The sequence below is a fragment of the Microtus oregoni genome, unplaced genomic scaffold (genome assembly GCF_018167655.1).
Source record: "Microtus oregoni isolate MIOR12 unplaced genomic scaffold, Mior012 000029F_ref0000214, whole genome shotgun sequence".
Classification (NCBI taxonomy): Eukaryota; Metazoa; Chordata; class Mammalia; order Rodentia; family Cricetidae; genus Microtus; species Microtus oregoni.
The window spans coordinates 18,598,717-18,613,576 of NW_024543088.1; the positions used below are offsets into that span (position 1 = coordinate 18,598,717).

General features: G+C 50.8%; 1 protein-coding gene across 1 annotated transcript in view; it reads left to right on the forward strand.

The window, feature by feature from the left end:
* Ppm1f (protein phosphatase, Mg2+/Mn2+ dependent 1F) overlaps positions 1 to 8,427 on the forward strand; it is a 31,660-nt gene extending 23,233 nt beyond the window's left edge. Inside the window, exons 7-8 of the mRNA XM_041678187.1 lie at positions 3,409 to 3,502; positions 4,659 to 8,427. Coding sequence (XP_041534121.1) covers positions 3,409 to 3,502; positions 4,659 to 5,038 — 474 coding nt within the window. The 3' untranslated portion in view covers positions 5,039 to 8,427. The remainder of the gene's footprint in view (positions 1 to 3,408; positions 3,503 to 4,658) is intronic.
* The last annotated feature ends 6,433 nt before the right edge of the window (positions 8,428 to 14,860 follow it).

Genomic DNA, 14,860 nt, shown 5'->3' on the forward strand with positions numbered 1-14,860 from the left:
GGCTCAGGTATCTGCACAGCAGGTTTCCAGGAGGAAAGACGCTAAGTCATTGTAGACACACTACAGTTGGAGATTTACCCAGCGTTTGTCCTCAGCCTGGACCAGCCTGAGCCAAGCCCTGCTGCTGCTGAGAGTCCACTGCCTACAGTCTCACCAGTCCATGGCACCTGCCCGTCTGTTTCGTGACATTTCATGGAGAGAAGGACACACATGCCTGTTCTCTCCAGACAGAGCATCAGTGGCAGAGCCAAGTCACTTCTCCCAAGTCTCCTGGGGGAACCAGGCATTTATCAGGATTACTTATAGGTAGCTTGAAGCTGCACCATGGAAAACCTACCCCAGGCTCATAAAGGCTTCATCCATGCAGCGTCCTGTACAACGTTCTGGGTTTCCCAACCCTTAAAAGTCCAGTGAGCATCTCTCCCTCCAAAAGGGTCTATTTCAGCTGCAAGGAAATTGTTATGCAATACCAGCTGAAGGCAAGAATTCCTCATTTTCTCTTCATTTTCTCTTTCAGTGTGAGTTTTTGTTTGTTTTTAGGTAGATTCTGTAGCTCTGCCTGGCCTGGAACCTGCTGTGTAGGCCAACCTGAGCTCAGACTTGACAGTCCTTCTGCTAGGACTGCAGGTGTGAGCCACTACACCCAGGCTTACTTAAATTTGAACCTCTTTTCTTGTCATTAAGATTTTATTATTTTTATTTATGTGCATGAGTGTTTGCCTACAGTGTGATCCACATTTTTGCCTAGTATCTGCAAAGACCAGGGAGGGTTTCAGATGTCCCAGAACTGGAGTTACAGGCAGTTATGAGGCACCATGTGGGTGCTGGGAACCGAACTCAGGTTCTCTGCAAAAGTAGCCAGTGCTTTTCACCACTAAACCATCTCTCCAGCTCTTGAACATCTTTTCAGAAGTTCAACATTATAGCATTTTTTCCCACATGCACTGTCTGTCCTTTGCCTGTTTTTGTTTTTTGGTTTTGTTTTGTTTTGTTTTTTTGTACTGACTGTGGGCACTACAGCCATGTTAGGGAGGTCAGCTCCTGCCTGGGGACTTGGACATGTTCCCCACACATTCCTCTTTTGTCGTGTAAGGACAGGTAGCAGCAGGCAGGGATATGGCAGGGAAGAGAGAACAAAGGTTCAGAAAGGTTCAGTCCCTTACCCAGAGCCCATCACTAAAGTGGTAGCCTCTGCCACTCTGTTTTCACCACAACCACAAGAGACTGGCATCTGCTCCCGGCAGGCCCTCCTCCCCTGGGCAGGTAAAATACAGCCCAGTCTGGATGAGTGCCAGCCTTTGCCCAGGATATTGTTTCCCACTGCCAACACCCTGCAAGTTGTGTCCAGTATGCCCTTTTTCCACTCAGTCCTGAGCCTGTTTGGTCCTAGCTTCTGAGCCTTGGGGCTTGTCTGTCAGGCAGGGTCCCTTGATGGTATGGGATGAATATGGAATTAGTGCCCACACAGGAGCACACCTGTGGGTCAGGGGTTTGCTGACCTGGAGCCTGCCGGAGCTGAGATCAGATCCCACCTCCTTCCCCATCCTGCCAGCTCTTGCCTGTGATTCCCTGCCACTGCCAGAAAAGCCACAGCGGGAACACTGACGGCCTGGAGAGCTTCAGAGAAGGCCCAGCAACCACCACGAGTGACTTTGAGGGTTCTGTGGGGACTCATGATGGTCCCTTATCCTGCAGTTGTTTAAACAGAGCCCCCACCACCCCTGGATTCAGTTTAGGTCAGCTGACATTTAGTGTCTGCTTCGTAGGATGCTTTCCTGAGGCAGCAAGATGATGAATCGGGACCCAGTGCCCTCTGCCCAAACACTGTGTGTGGTGGAGAAGCAGAGCACAGCAGTGAGGGTGTAAGACCCAAGTCAGGGACTGTGGACAAAGCACTAGAGACACGGGCTGGGTCATGAAGACAGGCAAGTCACATGGCAGTGATGAGAGAGCAGGCTGTTCAGCACTAACCTGCAGCTACTGAAACTAGAGTGGGAAAAACCTAGTTTCACAACCTTCATGTCCAGGCCACTAGAGGGCAAGCTGAGGTCTGGTCTCAAAAGAGTGGGGCTGTGAGGTTGGCAATTACAGATGGGTGGCCTCAGGAGGGAGGAGTCCAGGCTTTGGGGAGATATGGAAAGGGCCTTGGGGTCCACAGGGATGCTAAGGACTGAGGATACTGAGACCTTGCTGAGCGCAGCTCTGATGCCAAGGAAAGGAGTACTGTGTCTGATGACAGCAGCTGCTGAGCCATCGGGCTTTGGCTACAGAGAGACTGTCTTAGGAGGTGGGGCGGGGAAAGCAGAAGGAGCCAAGGAGAGGGTGTCAGAGGAAACAGGCAAGGATGACTGGCTTGCACCCGGAACAAGCATGCGCATAGAGCAACGCTGTGTCAGTACAGACTGAGGCGGGGTCCAGGAAAGGGGAGAAGGACCGGGAGGACCAAGGTCACGGGGCAAGCTCTGCAAGGCCCACCAGCACACATTATTCTAAATCCTAGTGCTATCGCTGCTGCAGACTGGATGGACCTGTCAGCACAGAGGCCTTGGCTAGGGATTTCCAAATTCCCTATCATTGTGGGGATCCTTGGCCCTGGTGCCCAGTTCAGCCCAGTCAAATATCTCAGGACTTGGAGCTTCAGAAAGGAGGGTTCTGCAACTGAGAAGCCTCGGGGTGGCTGTGTCCCGAGGAAAGTGTGAGCTCAGTTTTATAAAACTAGTAAAGTAGGGATGTAAGTGACCTCCCTCACCCACAGGACACAAGGCATGCACTCAGCTCCTTACACCAGCCTCCAGGAGACAAACTACATCTGGGAGGCCTCCCCCAGAGGGGAGTGACGGAACCAAAGAGAGTTTCAAGATATTTGTGGCTAGACCAAGTCTCTGCAGATCTCCTTGCAGTCAGGGCTGGAGTACCATGAGCTTCTAGCAGACAAAGACGGTGCCTAGGAGTAGCAGGGAGAGGGATGACCTAGGGCTGCCTCTCGTGGCCTGGCCCCATTGTGGGTCCCACCACATGGCCGTCTGTAGACAGCACGTGCTTCACCCTGCAGTTTTTGGGGTAGACATAGGTGCCTCAGGCTAAAGTTGAGGAGTCTGAGCTGACACCGTCCTCCCACCCCAAGAGCACCTTCCTGGCCCAAACCCTGCTCAGAGATGCATCATGGCTTACATGGCTGACCCTTTCATGCAGCCCCATTCCTTGATTAACCGACCATTCCCACAACTAAAGGATAGTGAGGTTAGTTACAGATTAGCCTGCTTTTAATGATGTCTAATTTAGATATCTAACTAAGCCTCTTGACTTGGTTCAAGTGCTTTGGACTGACTGAAGTTTTATTTATATAGTGGTTATAAATAAAAGCCCCCACACACACACCCTGACCCTACTTTATGCTGTCTCTTGCAGGATGAGAAAGAACGTATTGAAGCACTGGGTGGCTTTGTTTCTTTTATGGACTGCTGGAGAGTCAACGGGACCCTGGCAGTGTCTAGAGCCATTGGTAAGGGGATAGATACGCAAGGACTGCCACAGGGTGGGGAACCACAGGCCTGCTCAGTGACTTAGGGCAGCATAGTGTTTCCTGAAGTACCCACAGCATGTAGGCCTCCCAGATGTCCAATGGAGCTGCCCCCAGATAAACCATGATAAACTAAAAATACTGTGTTCAGAATGTGATCCACCCAAGCTAGTGGACCCCAGCTCAGCGCAGTCTAGGGGAGCATCAGCAGCTGTCTCCAGGATCCCAGCTGAGGTAAACTGTAGTTTTCTGCTGCCTCCTCAGCGCTGAGAGGGCTGGACCAGGTCCTCTACCCAGGAAAGCCTCGGGTTCAGGCTGCAGTTTCTGTTGACTGTGAATACTGTCACACACTATAAAGTCCAGAAAGTACTAAGCAAGAAGAGTGTAGATCAGTCAGTAAAGTGGCTGCCTGGCATGCAGAGTCCTGGGCTCAGTTCCCACTTCTGCCGATCCTTAAACCAGGCAAGCTGATACACAGCCGTGGTCCTTCCCAGCCTTCAGGAGATAGATGGAAGAGAATCAGAACTGCAAGGTTATCCTGGGCTACATAGGGTATTTGAAGCCTGCCTGGACTAGAGATCTTGTCTCAAATAACAATAATTGAGTGGAAACATAGAAAATCAGGGACTCTCTCTAAGTCCCCCTAAAATGCAGTAGGAAACCCCTCGCAGGGTTAAATAGTCCATAGATGATGTTCTTATTTCAGCCCATTCATGCTAATGAGTCTTTTCTTACTCCAAAAACAATGGTCAAGATCCATTTTCCTCTGTATGCCACCACTGCTGGGACCCAACTCAGAGACTACATCTTCCAACAGCTCCATCTCCATACTGTCCTTGGAGTTTGGCATCTGCCCCTCTTGCTCTCCTGAAGCGTCCTTGTTGGCTCCTTCCTCACAGCCTATCTTTATGCTGCTGTCGCTATTTATCTCTGGACACGCTGGAGGCGGCAGCCATTCCTGGAGTGCGAGCTGCTCCCGTAGATCTGGGGGAGGATGTCTGCTCCCAGCAGGGTGGGAAGCACTAGGCAAGTGACCCCTCAAGAGCCAGCTGGGCTCTGCACCTACATGATGCCCTTGAGAATGGAGATAGGAAGGATGGGCAGTAGAAAACAAGGCTCTCTGTCTGTCTGTTCCCAGGGGACGTCTTCCAGAAGCCCTATGTGTCTGGCGAGGCAGACGCAGCATCCCGAAAACTAACAGGCTCAGAAGACTACCTGTTGCTTGCCTGCGATGGCTTCTTCGATGTTGTCCCCCACCAGGAAGTCTCGGGTCTTGTCCACAGCCACTTGATCAGACAGAAGGGCAGCGGGCTGCGTGTGGCTGAGGAGCTAGTGGCTGTGGCCCGTGACCGGGGCTCCCATGACAACATTACAGTCATGGTAGTCTTCCTTAGGGACCCCCAAGAGCTGCTGGAGGGTGGAGCCCAGGGAACAGGGGATGCCCAAGCAGATGTAGGAAGTCAGGACTTGCCCACTGGCCTCTCAGAACTTGAGACCAATACCTCACAGAGAAGCTAAGTGGTCCAGGCCCCAGGCCCCATCCTGACTCTCCCTTTGCCCTTGTGATCCTCCCCTTCAGAGACCTTAGATCCGACAGGTAGAGTGGGCAGGGGTGCGCACCCTCACAGCATTCCCTTAGCACCCAGCCCTTCATGCTGCCTGCCACAGTCTGTCCTCAGAACCGCAGAACTGCAGTCGGCAGCAAGTGGATCTCAGAAGGAAGCATAGGAAATGACCTCACCAAAGAGGCTGAGGTGGTCTCTGCAATACAGGACTGAGGACAGAAACCACAGGCACCTGTTGGCAGCCTAACCAAAAACACAGGTCAGGTCTTAGCAGGCCCTCCCACAGACCTTTTAGGCCCGTCCTGGGGTAAGATCTGTAGCCAGGTGTCTGGCCCAGGTTTGTGACTTCTCACTGTACCCGTGGCCGGGAGGCTTTGGTCTGTACTGAGAGACAGGCTCGCAGTCCTGCTTGGCTGCTGGCTTCCCAAAATGGAGATGTTGGCCTTGCTGGGAGGAGCCCCAGAGGACTGGCCCACTGCCACTCTTAACTGAGTACTAAGGCCACTAGGGTCTTCTAGACCTCTCTTTCCTTGAGTATCCGAGGGAGGTGATGTCAGACGTATGTGTGTTTTATTTGTGTGCTTAGATTTATTGCAAGGAAAGGTCTAATCCAGAATCAGTATTCAGGTTTTATCAGTGCCAAGCTGACCCACAAGGTCATGTAATTTAAGCTAAGCTTAGCGTTTATTTTGTTCCTGAAAACTTAAGTATTTTACTTTTTTATGTATTCATGGAGACATTTGCAGTATTACTGATTTTGTTTCCCTAAATCAGGATGGAAACAAACTTTTCTAGGTTGTGTTAATAAGCCATTGAAGTGCCTTAAACAGCTTTGGCATAGATGAGAGCTGCTGGGCCCACCGTGGATCCTGATAGGCAGACGTGTTCCGTTCTCAAAGAAGCAGCCTTTGTTGTGGGAAGGCATGCTTTGGGCTGGCATGCTTTCTGGGAAGGTCCCTTTGTGTTTCTGGGCACCTCAGAACTTCCTTGAAGTGATCAGCAGAGGCTGTGACTGTGGGCATCTGGGGTGACAGTGGCCTCCTTGCCTACCCTTGGGGTCCAGCTGGAAACTAGAAGTTTCAGAATCTCTTGGTATATTTGTAGTCACATTGAATCGTTGAGGACAGTGCATAGTTAATGAACTTTGGCAAGCCCACCGGTCCACCTCCTTGGGGAGGCTGCTTGCCACCATGGTCGCCACCTGTCTCCTGTGGCTGGTGTCCTCTGCTGGACTCTGTCCTCTACCTTAGCAGCATGAAAGAAAGACCTCCACATCCCTTGAACAGTGGATGGGAGACTCAGCAATGATGCCTGGGTACTTAAAGAGCTGGGATGTATCAAATCAGAAAAGAAAGCCAGGCAGAGGGAGGGACACCCAGAGTAGAAGGACCAAGGAGGGCCCAGTGTGAGTCAAGGCTGCTCTATGCAGACACCAGTATATCCAGAGGATAATAGGTGGCTTAGCAAAGGCTCAGGAAGGGCAATGTTGGGAAGAACTTGGCTGTGAGGTCCCCGCAGAGAGAACAATAGTCCACCTGTAGAGAACAGAGCCTCAGCAAGGCTGCCAGAGCTTTGCTCGGCACACCTAAGCCCTGTCTCAAGAGAAGCAAGGGCACACATGCTTTTGCCCCTGAGGCAAATCCACTATCCAACAGTGCGGGGGTGGGGCGGGGGGAGCAGCTTTGGTTGGGCACACCACCTATATGCTTGGCATTCACCCATTCCCGCAGCAGGGATGGAGGAGTTGAGAGCATGTAATTGAGTCCATGGTCAGAGTCTAATAGGAGTCATCCTAAATGCTCAGATAATTGGCCACCATAATGACTGTGTATTGCTCATCTTGAAGGCCTGGTGCCCTCTCTCAGCACAGGGGTGTGGTTGTTGGTCCAGCCTTCCCATGGCAATGACCTTGATAGAAGGAGATACTGACTTTGGTTTTCTCCCTTTTTTGCTAATCTTATTCTGTTCATTGCTGGTAAGAGTGGAATTCAGGCCCCATAGATGTCCCTTGATGGTCTGATTCATACATACAAGGTTGTACCAGATATCAAGGCCTAGGTATAAAGGGAAGCCCCATTCCCAGGCTTCTCTGAGTGCCTCCCCATCCCCTCAGTCCATCTGCAGTGGTGATAGCCAAGCCCCTGCCAGGTAGTAGTCCAGGACCAGCATTAGGCACTGCTCCATCCTTACCTAGTGGCCAAGGGAGAGCACATTGCGTGCTGTGTAGGGCTGGCCTTGTGCTAGTTCATAGACACAGAGAAGGACTCTTCTGTCGTGACTGGAGCTGCCAGTATCTAGCCTACAAGACTTCTTGGCCACTCCTTCTCCAGGCTCTCATCCCAAGAGGATCCCCTAGCCAGAATGTTCCCACTTCTTAAGTCTCAGCTTTGCTGCCATCTCATTGCATGAGCTGAACAAGTCACTGTACCTTTCTGGCCTCAGTTACCCTTTGGTAAGGCATGGAGGGGGTGCACAGCATTACCAGTCCCTCCAGCCTGGAGTTTTAGAGGTGTTGGAGCTGCTCGAGGTGAGCAGCTGCCAGAGCAAAGGAGCCCATCCTCCACTGCCAGTAGAGAGGGGTTAAAGTATTATTAATGTCTATTCTTAAAATTAAGTGGGCTGGAAAAGAGCTGAGTTACAGATGCCAGTGTCTTGCATGGATACAAAAGCTAAAGCAGTCGGGCTGCCTCCCAGCTAAGCCCGTAGGAGGAAGAGGTGGGAGGGCACAGGCAGGCTTTCAGGGTTTTAGTCAGAAACCAGCATAGGACATGGTGTGTTGTAAAGGGTGTGGAAGCAACGTACGTGCAGCCTACCTTTGGGCATCTTGGGACTCATGATGGGAGAGGCACAGGCACCTGGAGGGCTTGGGAAAGCCCATGCCCCTGTTGGTCACCGTGATCTGTCTGCCCCTGCCCTTTTGGGTCCTGCATGCAGTACCCCTTCTCCCCGTGGTAGGGTTCAGCATGGGAGTCCTGGGTACATCTGCTGTATTCTCAGGGCCAAGGGGACGGCCCTGGCCATACTGTAGGGAAGCCAGGCCACATTGTATAAAGCGAGCTGTGTTTCTGGCTCGACTATGTCTCTGTAGCCACCAGGTTTCATCTTCCAGTGTCCTGTGCTTCCACTGGCCTCTGCACCGTACCATGCACACTGAGCTTTGCCATAAACATGCCGTGTGGGCCTTGCCAAGGGTTTATTCAAGGGGCTTCCTGGGAGCCATGTGCAACAGCACATATTGTTCTAAGATACCATGTTTCTCTAATCTTAGGGACAGTCCCACGTTGATGAGCTCAGAAGGACAGTCTCCTGGGGCCCATTGTACTGTTGTCAATAAACCATATACTCAAGACTCCTGAGTACCACTTTTATCTCTCTGAAGTTACTTCTGTATCACTGACAAAATGGTTAGCTGAAACCCCTTAAAAAGGAAGGTGTTAGCTAGAGGTGTTCTAGAGAGTTTACCCTGTGGTCGGTTCCGTGTGCTTACACAGACATGGTGGCAGAAGCATGTGACCTTATGGGTGTCTACCTCAAAGCCAGCCCAGGAAGCGTGAAGAGAGGTGACCAGGGACCCACACCCACCAAGTGATCTGCTTCCTCAAGCCAAGTTCTGCTTGCTGCTCTCCACAATTTCCCAAAATAGTACCAACAACTTTGGACCAAGCGTGGAAAACATGAGCCTTCAAGAGGCATTTTGGATTCAGGAACCTCTTGGTGTCCAGGGTTTTGAAGCTGCTGAGGATCTGGAGGAACACCTAGCCAGCTGGTCCTAGTTGTCATCCTGAGACTGTCCATCCCGCTGGCCATGGGGACAGGAGAGGGGTCAGGCCTCTCAGGAGCATCAGTGGTGCCTCGCCACAGCCAAGACCCTGGAGTGGCTCAGGCATTTGGCCACTGAGACTCCCAGCCTCTGTCTGGAACTCTTCTTTCCCTGCAGGTGGGGCCTTCAAACAGCAGAGAGGAGCTCTCAGAAGAGGGGTGCACAGTGGGGGACGAAACTGCCCAGCCTTGGGTGAATGCACTAAGCTTCCACTGGTTTCTGAGGCAGGGCTATGGGACATTCTTTTTCCTTGTTTAGATTTTTCCCGAGTTCTGTTTTAATACAGCAAGCATGCTTTCATGCTTGTTCGCAGTCAAGTTTTATTTCAGCAGAACAAATGAATGTTAAAATACCATATTTTGGCGTATATTATCTCCAAATACTCAAATGAATTAGTTACTTTCACATCACTGTGATTTAAAAAAAAAAAAAACTGACAAAGAGCAAGTGATAGAAGGTTCCAGAAGGGTACAGTCCATCTGAGCAGGGAAGGCATGTAAGGAGTATAAGGCCAGCCCAGCAGCCTGGAAGAACAAATCTCGTTTCATCCACACAGGAAGCAGGAAAAGACCAGAAAGTGGGGCCAACTATAAACCTTCAAAGCCCCCCATCCCCCAAAGACCCACTTCCCCCAAAAGGTCCCAAGCAGCACCACCAGCTGAGGACAAGCTTGTGAGGTGCATTTCATATCAAGCCACACCACCAGGTAATCTTAAAACACCCCTTAGAAGTCGTTCGCTGAGGGGAGTCATAAGGACTCAGAGTTGCTATGGAAACAAACTGCAGCACAGAGCTATGCAGGATTTACACACAGTTCTATAACTGAATCAAGTCTAAAAGGCTTTGTTATATCTAGAAACCATTTTTGCCAAGAGCATGTTTTAGGCTGGACTTGGTGGCACATGCCTTTAATCCCAGCACTCAGAGAGGTAGAGGCAGGGCAGTCTCTGAGTTCCAGGACTGCCAGGGCTACACAGAGAATCCCTGTCTTGAAAAAAACAAACTAAAAAAAGAAAAGGAAGAAGCTTGTGAGAGATCAACTGTTAGCATCAGAGAAGGGTGCCAAGACCCAGCGTCTCTACAGACCTGGCAGTGTCCTGGGCAGCCACATAGATCCTCAGTCCAGGTAGCTTAAGTCAAAGGTACGGAGGACAACAGCCTGGGAGTCCCTCAGTGAAGGGCCTGGGACTACAGACCTAATGGCTAGTAGACTGGTCCTTCAAGGTTTGCCTGGCCAGGTTAGGAACGTGACTCGGAAGCATTAGAGCAGATGGCCTTGAGAGATGTGCCGGACCCATCCAACCCCCATTTGAGTCTAGACTGGCAGCCTCCCATCCATCCACAGTGACCTCCAGCTCACCTTGGGGACAGTGGCTAGTTTGGGATTTGCTCCCAGAGGCCTCAGCTCCAGTAAGCAAATGCAGACTCAAGTAGACTGCAGCCCCCAGAACACAGGACACCTGCGAGCCTTCTCTGTGCCCTTCAGCATCAATACGTCAAGATGACTGAGAAGCCACCAGCAGCAGGACTCAATCTGTCTCACACAGCTCCCAACGCTGGGATGAGGGCAGCCCACAGAGCCAGCCACCTAGTCTCCACCCAGAGTGGAAGACACACTGCCTGCCGAGTCTTCAGGGGCAATTCTTCAACCTGAGGAAGGGGTGACTTTCAGACCCCCTAACTGTAGTTGCTGCCACCTGGACTGTGATTCCTTCCTCAAACAGAAGAAAGTAGCAGGCAGCAGCCTCTTCCTGGGCTTTCTCGGGGAGCCTTGGAGAACATTAAAGCTGCCTGCATGAAGCACAGTCTCAAAAATGCCAGTGAGGACAGGATGGGTCATTCACAACAAGGTGTGTGTGAAAATGCCATAAAGAAACCTGGTAATGTATAAACTGTTGAAAGCCAAGAGGTCTCCCAGTAAACCTCACTCTACTTTTTAAAATGTTCTGAACCGATCCCTAGAATGGGGAGAGGCCCCTGTGCCTTAAGCCTGGGGGGGTGGGGGATGGGCAATCAGCCTAGGCCTTCTGCACCCCCTCCGCCCCAGCACAGACCCTGTGCCTTTGGGCCTCTGCTGTTCCCAGCTGTCTGCCTTGTTTCTCTCAGCGCTTTCTCAGCCACTCACATGGCCATTCCAAGGCTGCAGAACACGCTTTGTCATCTGCTGCTGCTGGGCCTGGGGGCTGGGGCTGGGGTGTGGCAGAGCCAGGCAAAGAGGTGGGAATTCTTTTTTTTAACTGTTCTTTCTCAAATGTGCACACTGCATACACTCCTCCAACCCACCCTCGCACGTCTCCCTACTACCCCTGCAAACCACCTCTCGCCTACAGATCTCTTCTCTGACTAGTGGGCTGATGTCTAGCCTGTCCCCAGAGCTCCCTGCCCCCAGGGGACACGGCTGCCCACTAGGCAACAAGCCCAGAAGAAGATAATGCCAACATGCAAATCTGGGGGTTCCTGATCAGGCCCTGCCCCCTGCTACCCACACATCCATCTGTCTTCCCCCTCCCCCCACCCACACAACTCCTCCAGAGCTCCTGGCAAAGCCTCCTTAAGTATATGCTGCCTTACTGTTCGCTGATGAGTCGGCTCGGGTATCTGCATCTCCAGATGGTGCTCTGCGCTCCCCCTGTCCTCCAGTTGCGCGTAGCTCGACACCCTTTTCGGAGCCACCAGATGGGAGTGGGGGAGGCCTGAAGGACAAGTGAGGTGTAATGGGCAGGCGGGTGCAAGCTGGAGGTACTTCATCCAAGTAACCAAGCTTCCAGGATAGGGCAGAGCATGCCTTCCACTGGGCCGGGAGGAGAGCAAGTGAGATCTAACACAGCCTGCTAGGACATGTGGGACTGGGCCTTACGTTCACCAGAAACAAAGGCTTCCTTCTGAGGAAGGGAATCTGAAGGCCAGGTCTCCCAGGCTGGGTCCGGAACGTAGCAGAGTCAGATGAAAAGAGGCAGAAGTCTTGACTATCAAGCTGATATCTAACTTGACCACACATCTTCCCACTCGAGTCCTACATTACCACCTCAGCCTCTTCAGCTTCTCTGGGACCTGGCTGGGCTCTAAGCCAGTCAAAAATAGGTCAAAAGAGGACTTTAGATGGGACCTTTGGCACATCGGTCACCAAGGGGCCATAACCCCAGCACTTAAGAGGCCAAAGAAGAGAACTGAAATCTCAAGGCCAGCCTGCACTTATACTGGGGGACCTCGTTTCAAAAAATCAAAACAAGAGTCTGGGGAAAAACAGCTCTCTTGGTAAAGTGTTTGCCTTGCCAGCATGAAGACTTGAGTTCAGTCCTTAGAATCCATGATTTTTAAATGCCAGACTTGATGGTGTATGTCCCAGAACTGGGAGTCAGACAGAAGGATTATTGGGCCTCTTTAACTAGCCGGCTGTATTAGAGTTATTTAAAAGAACAGATGTAATAGAATGAATATATATTAAAAGGAGATTTAATATTGACATATCATAAAAACTGGGTAGCCCAACAATGGCTGTGTCACACCATGAAGGTCAAGAATCTGGTAGTTGCCCATCCATAATGGTGCCAGGCTGATAGCTGCCAGGTTTCCGTCTACATCAGAAGCCTTAAAAAGCTGGTTATAATATCGGCGAGGAGTACAGCAGTTGCAGCAACAGAACAGATGAATTTGCCAGCAAGAAAGAAAACAAGCAGGCAAAAAGCAAGCTTTTTTCTTCCATCCCCCTTTTATCTAAGTTGCCATCAGAAGGTGCCACCCGCATTTAGTGTGAGTCTTTCTACTTTAAATGATCTAACCAAGAAAATCCCTCAAAGAGGGATGATGGCGCACACTTTTAATCCTGGCACTTGGAAGGCAGAAGCAGGCAGATCTTGTGAGTTTGAGGCCAGCCTGGTCTACAGAGCGAGTTCCAGGACAGCCAGGGTTAAAGGAGAGGAGAGGAGTGCCCAGCACTTAGTTGATAGCAGATCCAGTCACCTTGACATCCGACATCATCCATCCCACAACCTAGTACTCTTGGTGAGTTCTGGGTCAGTGAGAGACCCGTGCTCAGGAGAAAGGAATAAATAAGAAAGGTGGGAGGCATTTGAAGAATGAAACCTGAGGTAGTATACACGCACACACACACAGACACACATATGCATACACACACAGACACACACATGCATACACACACAGACACACACATGCATACACACACAGACACACACATGCATACACATACACAGACACACACAAAGGCAAAAAAAGTTGGCAGGGAAGCATGGTGAGTGGACACCTGCTGGGGCCTTGGGTAGTTGGAAACTGGTGCTCACTGCAGTAAAATCATGTACTTCTGGGTACTTAAGATACTAGAGGTTTTTCTATACCAAAAAAACAAATGTATTTTCTTTTTGTTTGCTTGTTTTGGACAGGATCTCATGTATCCCAGGCTGTGTGTGTGTGTGTTTGCAAACACCTGTGCATGCAAATTGTATACATGTATGTAAGTGAATATTTGAGGGCCGAAAGTCAGCCTCGGTTGTCTTCTTGAAGACACCTCATTAAGCTAAGTAAGATCTTTCACTAGAGCTCACCAGGTAGACTAAGCCAGCAACTCCAGAGATCCTCCTGTCTCTCTCTATCTCTCCCCAGTGCTGGGATTGCAGCATGCACCACCATGCCTGACTTTGATTGGGACTGGGGGCGGGGAGGGGGGAGGGAGATGGACTTGGGATCAAACTCAGGTTATTTTTTCATTTTATCCTATGTGTGTGTGTGTTTCACCTGCATATATATATATATATATATATATATGCAGCACAATATATATATGCAGCACACGTATGCAGTGTCTGTGAAGCCCAAAGGTGTTGGATCCCTAGGACTGAAGGTACAAATGGTTGTGAGCCACCATGTGGGTGCTAGAAATCATACCTGGGTCCTCTGGAAGAGTGGTCCGTGCCCAACCACCGAGCCATCTCTCCAGCCCCAAGGCCAGCATTTCACCAACTGAGCTATCTTCCCAGCCCATTTTCTATCTTATTAATAAGTTTTTAAATAAAAAAAAACATTATTTCATAAAACCAAAATGGATCCATTCATTGCCCCAAGGCCTGCTGGCCTTATTCCAGATCACACACTGGTGCAGTGTCCGGTAGAGCACAGAGCGCCGCCTTCTACGGCCATCCGATTGTGTAGCAAGTGGAAGGGGCAGGCAGGGAGATGGAAGCCAGAGGCCTTGCTGCTTCCCAGATCTGATTCAGAGGTAGCAACCCTGGGAGACCTGGAATCTGGTGCCCTCCAGCCCAATAGTGTGGAGACAATTTCCTAGGGCTACAGGGAGCACAGATCAGACTTCAAGCCTCAGGTCTGACACTCTGAACCTTCCAGCTCTCGGGCGGTTCTGGGCTAGAGACTGGCCACTTGATGCTTTCTGGCACTCCACTATTCAATAATTGGAGGTAATAATAAGTCCAGAGGCCTAGAGGCTGTCATGGGCCTGATAGACTTAAGGAGAAGCCAAGGCAGGATGTGGTGACTTAGGCCTATACTCCTAGCACTCGGGAAGCAGAGGCAAGAGGATTGCCTACAGTTGGAGGCCAGTGTGGTCCACACAGCTGGAGTCTAGAGCTGAGTCTTGTGTTCCTCACTTAACAACACCCATTCCTATTACTCTGTAGACTGTGGGGGCCAGCCATGATAACCTAAGTCTGGGCAGGCCACCCAAAGGAAGCTCTTTACTTCCAACCATTGTTACCTGGGACTCTGGCCATCGATAAATTTAAATTAGAGGCCTGAGTCTCAGCAGGAAAACACCACAAGTTGAGATTACCCGACCCCCACCCAAGGGCAAACCATTCAAAGGAAATGCCTGACATTCCAACCGCTGTAGATAGGAGCACCTGCCAGCATACCAAACCAGGACACCTCTAGACAAATTTCAGCCAACCAGGGGTCCCAAACCTCAGAGACCACTCACCCCCACCTTTA